General features: G+C 32.0%; 1 protein-coding gene across 1 annotated transcript; it reads left to right on the top strand.

Annotated features, from left to right (window-relative positions):
* Window positions 1-2,919: 2,919 nt before the first annotated feature.
* On the top strand, window positions 2,920-4,201 carry LOC116348421. Its single transcript, XM_031779414.1, has 4 exons — window positions 2,920-3,104; window positions 3,194-3,454; window positions 3,520-3,614; window positions 3,715-4,201. Exons 1-4 carry the CDS (start codon window positions 3,102-3,104, stop codon window positions 3,938-3,940), a joined length of 585 nt encoding a protein of 194 aa, XP_031635274.1. The 5' UTR covers window positions 2,920-3,101; the 3' UTR covers window positions 3,941-4,201.
* Window positions 4,202-6,050: the final 1,849 nt, after the last annotated feature.

The following is a 6,050-nucleotide window of genomic DNA, read 5'->3' as shown; positions in this document are numbered from 1 at the left end:
GATGGTTTGCATCTATTTTATGTGTATGTATATTTGGTTCAAAAATGTATAGTCTTCAGTTCGAAATGTTTATGTGTACACATTGAAATTTGTATCAATCAACGACGGAAAATCTCTATGATCTTTGGCAATATTTGCATAAATACAACGTAACGGATGGTTGATGGAGCCAGAGAAAACGGTATTTTTCATTCCAATAGAAAGAAGCGAGAGAGAAAGAGAGAGAGAGAGAGAGAGAGAGAGAGGGAAACAGAAAAAGTGATGAAGACGGAAAAACTACGTGCGCTTTTTTAAAAAAAGAAAGCAGAGAAAAAAACGATTTCGACTTATAACAAAAGCACCACACCAAGACTCGACAATCGATGTGAAAAGCGTGAGCATGAAATGATTGCCGATTGTCGACTAGGGCAATTTTTCGTACGCTCTCAAAACCGATGCGAATTTGCAACGACAAATGAAAATCTACATACTTCTCTCTCTCTTTAATACATACATTCGTTTTATACCAGTGGAAAATAACCACTTTCACCTTGGATATAAAAACGTATCAAACGTTTGCCTCATGACGATTGATGGCACGAACACACATACGCTAGCCTGCTAAATGTACGCAGAGTACAGACGCTAACAACAATTTGGATGTAAGTATGTTTGAGCATGAATTATACGGTATTGTGATAAGAGTATGGGTGAAATTTAATGCGAATGGTATTTTGGGGCTATTCGATGGAATTGCGAAGTTTGGAAACGAAACAAGAACGATTCGAATAACGAAAGTAAATTAAATAATACAAACAAACTGAACGAAAGCAAAAAGAAATTTTTTACAAACAAATTATCCGACTGTAAACTGTTTCATCGATCAACATTATAAAGTGATTTTTTTTGTATATGTGGATTGTTCGTCTTTCAGAATCATGCGATGATTTTTCCAACCCAGTATAAATGCAAAAAAAGAGAATTCATGGAAAAAACAAGGAAAATAAGGGACAGCATTGAGTTTTCTAGAAAGAGCCAGGTTTTCAAGTGAAAAAAAAATGAAGTTCAGATGCAGAGAGGAAGGGGAGTATAAATTGGTGTGTATGTGTAACAATGATTTAGAGCTAAATCAAAATCCACTTTCGCATATCAAATGGAATGATAAGAACATGGCGCAAAAATTGCCACCACAATGATACAAATTGATTGTAAAAACTCACCACGGAATTATGAGTTTGTGAGGCTTGAGCATCTAGATGCATACCGATCACAAAGTTAAAATGTTTTGTTGCGATATTGCAATCATGCAAAATGCGAGACATATAAATAGGATGCTTCAATCGTAATGCCATACACCTTCAAGTGGCAGTACAAATGGGTGTAAGCCACTTAGGCAACAAAAGTGAATACAACATTTTCTTTACAAATGACAAATTCGATGTTAAGTTAAAATTCACTTAACATTGCAAGGCGAAAATAATATGCGAATGTAAAACACAGAAAAACAAACGAGTAAGTCAGCCAATCAAAACACATACACACATCATTTGCAATGCATTTGTAAACCCCACTCATTCATATTTGTTCAATTTTGAAAACAATTTCAAAGTGGATATAAAATTGCAGAGCGCCTATTGAATAGAAAAATTCTCTTTCCATGCCATTTCTTTTTCCCATCACAATATATGTTCCACAGATGAAGTAAATGAAATGTCACATCGCGTACAGAAAATGCAATGTAATTGTGTACGTTTGTGCGACGGTGATCAAAATTTTCCCGTGTCTACTTGATGTCATTTACAAAATAGAGTACAACAACGCTTGAATGCAGCAGCAGCAACAACAACAAAAATATGCACTGAATTTCGTTTTAATTTCAAGTTTCCAGCTCGAAATACACCGATGCACACCGACTAAACGTTAAAAAAGTATATATATTTTTGCCATTTTCTAAAATGTCGAAAATGGGGTGTAGACTAGAATGCAAAACGGAGACACAGAAGAAAAAGGTATTGCACAATAACGAATGCAATAACAAATAAAGTGCAAAAAAGAGAAGTGCATTCAACGCGTGCACCTCATACAATTTAGTCGAATGTAAGGCTTGCATAAAATGTAGAATGCAATGACTGACGGTATTCGGGCCAAAGAAGGATAGACCTGACAAAAAGAACAAATACAATTGCCGAAGAACAAAAGAGAAGAGATTTACTCTGTATATTTCAAACAAACAAAAATTTGTGAAGAAAAAAATGCGATTTATTTTCTTAAAAAAAAAAAAAAATTATGTAGAAACGTAGTTGATACATTGTAATTCAAACAATGATGGATTTCATTTCAAAATGCAAATGGCATTATTTGTAAAATGAATCAAATTGTTTGACTAAATTAAATTTCATATAGAAATAGTATGTATTGTAGGAAATGTGAAAGTTGGCATTTGATGCGAAATTGGATGACAAACAAATTGTTGAATGGAAAACGCCATGAAATGTACACCAAAAATCATCCAATTCTCTAATTCATTAATCTAATAATGCTGAGGAATAAGATTAATTGCAAAATATAAATTACAAAAAGCTAATGAATAGCCATCAAATGTAAAGCTGAAAATGAAACGGTGCACGAAAATTCCACTGAACCGCGCATCACGCTACAAATTAATTTACTGTGCATTGTTGAATGCAAATCAAAATGAGGACGTGATCAAATGGATTTGAATGCGAAGGGAAATGCATTACGGCGTCATCTCTTGGAATCGTATGCGAATGTTAGCAAAGCCACAAACCATTTATGGAAAATACCATCGTTTCAAACCCATCGGTCGTGGTGTTCAAGTGTTTGTTTTTTTCTGCGCCTCACTAGTTAGGCTGCAGTCTTTGCTCCACAAAAAAGCTTTTGTCACTGTTTGAATGTTTTTCCACTTTTGCGGAAAATCGATATCCGTAAAATGCCAACGGTGACTGACAGTTGGACTATTGTCAATTTTCTACATTGATTTTAATATCGCGGCTAATAATAATACACGTAGCAATATTTTGTGACCAATTTTAACGCAACCAATGTGTATGGTTGCAAATGCATAAATTTTCATTGAAAAATATCCAAACGATAATATCAAAATGGTAATTATATTCTCAATTTAAAAATTTCAAGAACAAAACCAAGCATACATTTTTCCATAATATATTTCAAACTAATTGGTTTTTTTCAGTCTGGAGACGATGAAATTGGAAGCGGCAATATTTTAACAAACAACAATATGGATGTGATTTTCCTCGGTCAAAATTCAAACAATAATTGTTCAACGGCAACGCAAGGGATAGCGGCCACAACAAACAGAGATACAACAACCAACAACCGATTTCCAAATAAGTACAATAATTCGTGTAAAACTCTACAACGCAAGTTAGAGCTGAAAGTGGAACGTGCCAAAAAGAATTACTCACAACAGAATGGAAGTGATGTAGTTAATGTAAGATAATAATTCGAAATGTTCAGCAAAATATTTGATTCAAAATTCATTCTTCTTGAAAATAGGATACAAAATGTAACAACGCATCGTTGATACCAATAAATCGACTTCCAATACCTGGTTATACCCTTCCACTTGTTGAATACAAATCCGATCATAGGTAATAAATAATTTTCAATCACATTACATCCAAATTTGTACGACATATCCCCGAAATAATCGTTCATTTCGTTTGTTTAACTGTTGTGGAATCACTAAAGTGATAGTGAAGATGAGGAATTTACGTCGCCATTTTTTCCGACCAAAACAAAAGCCATCAAAAAACTTGATCTGAGTGATACGTTTAGCATACAAGAAATGACCATTGAGAGTGACGATTCAGACGGTGAAAGCGGTGATTCACAAAATTTGGAACTATTACCACCTAGTGTTCGCATCAAGTTCATCGATAAAATCATAAATTACTTTTGTTGTTCGTCACCCTGAGTGATCAATGCAACGCATTCCTGGTTACCATTCAAATATCAAACGCCTTTTTTCCCAAATTATACAGCGAATCCGATAGGAAAGCCATGTGCAAAGACTGTTTTTAAACGAATTCAACAATGGAAAAATGAGAAAATCAAACAAATAATGCCCATTAATTCTATTAGTGTGTGTGTGTGTGTATGCGTGTGTGTGTGAACACATTTTTTTATAAGATGATATACTTACAATGTCGATACCCTTTTGATGAAATAAAATAGAAATTTGAGAGAAGAAAAAAAAATGCAGAATATTATATGTGTTTGTCATCAAACGAACGAATGTGTACGTTTGGACGGGTGCTCAATTTTATTAGTTACAGATAAAAGGTACAAAAATGCATTTTGTTGATTAACGAAAGCAGTCTATGTATTTCGGATGGATATCCAACGATAGACTGAACGAAAGAGAAAAAAACGTCTGATATCAAATGGTTCAACGACTTGCGGTCATCAGACACCAGACAGCAACAGCTCAACAAAATAATAATACATCAAAATTTGTTTAAATTCTCCTTTTATTTAAAAACTTTTTAACTATTTTGCTTTTTTACGTCTCTCTATTTATCTTCCAGCTATCAATTCAACAAAAATATATATAGTATATATATTCGAGTAATAAAATTACGTTTTACAAATTATCGAGAAATAAAGTTACATCAAATAAAATTTAAAAAAAAAATCTTGAATGAATGATGAAACCCAACTAACGTAGCCAACATTTTCTTCTTCTTTGTTTTAATTTTTAAACAGAACATAAAAACACATTTTTTAACATAAGACTTACTTACTTTTCCCTACTTTTTTTTGTTCTTTCCCAATAATTTCGATATTGTTTTCTTTAAAGAAAAACATAAAATGCTCTTCCATTTTTTTTTTGATTCATAATTTTTCGTTTCAATTTGACCGCAATTACTATTTTAAAAAAAATACAAATTCAAAATGATTTTATTGGTTAAAATAATAATAGTTAAATAATATAATTAGTTTGCTTTTTAAAGTTCTCGTTTTGTTTCGATACAGAGTTTACTAAAAATTGTAAAAATTAAAACGACCCACTTCTTCGGATTTGATATGAAAAAGTGTTGCCTGAAATGGCTGAAGTTGAAATAGCCTTCCATACTATTTTCATTGTATCAAAATGACATTTTCGCCAAAGAAATCATTTTCGCAAACACATTTTACTTCTTCAATACCTAAATGTGAAGGTGACAATGATATTCCCAAATTCTAATTTATAATAATTTAGCAAAATATAATCTACACTTCATCAAATTAATGCCAAAAATGATTGTATTTGAAATGTACCATTGAAATTGTTGCCAACATTGTTTTATGTTATTTTCACAACATTTTTGAGACATTGCTCTAATCATTTTCATTTATTTGCCTTTTTATCATTTCAATCCTTAAAAAAATCTTCGATTTTCAGTTTGTCTTTGAAGCATTAATTGTACTGTCAACAGCAATTAAAGTTTGAAAAAAATTCGGTTGTAGAACTCTTCATTTCGTCGTCTGATCGTGATCACTTCATTTTAGTAGTCCTAATATTTTTTAATTTTTTCTAATGTAAAAAATCTTGAAATGTTTCAAATAATCGTTCAAAAGAAATGTCACAAAACGTCTATCTATTCAATGATTCGGATTTGATCAATTATACATTGTTAATAGACACAGAATATTAACATTCAAAATGTAATTTTTTAGGAATATATTCCCCACGCACTTTCGTTTCCGCTTGAATATGTATTTGAATGTGCATATTAGTTCGGACATTTTTCGCCGTTTTCTACATGCTGGTTTTGAAATTTAAATCCTCTTCAAAAAAAAATGTTTTTTTGTCATTGAACATACAGATTTAGCACATGATATATTCATATCTCCAGTGTATTTTATTGAGGTTACGGAATGCAAAAACCACACATAAATATTTATTTTGACTGGTTTTGCGTTTCCGATGCCATATTATTGTATATTATACGCATTAAATATGGTGCAATCGCTTTTCGAATGTAGTTTTTTGAGATATTTGTGCAAATGTGCTTATGTTGGATGTGTATGAATATGTGGCC

The sequence above is a fragment of the Contarinia nasturtii genome, unplaced genomic scaffold (genome assembly GCF_009176525.2).
Source record: "Contarinia nasturtii isolate CC-2019 unplaced genomic scaffold, AAFC_CNas_1.1 Cnas_scaffold_2421, whole genome shotgun sequence".
NCBI lineage: Eukaryota > Metazoa > Arthropoda > Insecta > Diptera > Cecidomyiidae > Contarinia > Contarinia nasturtii.
Note: the sequence above shows the minus strand (reverse complement) of the source record. Positions and strands in the feature narration are given on the sequence as shown.

Bases quoted from the DNA above. Each gene is read 5' to 3' on its own strand.
- LOC116348421 (XM_031779414.1), top strand. The intron at 3,455-3,519 runs GTAAGATAATAA...TCTTGAAAATAG, and splicing joins ATGGAAGTGATGTAGTTAAT to GATACAAAATGTAACAACGC. The intron at 3,615-3,714 runs GTAATAAATAAT...GAATCACTAAAG, and splicing joins GAATACAAATCCGATCATAG to TGATAGTGAAGATGAGGAAT.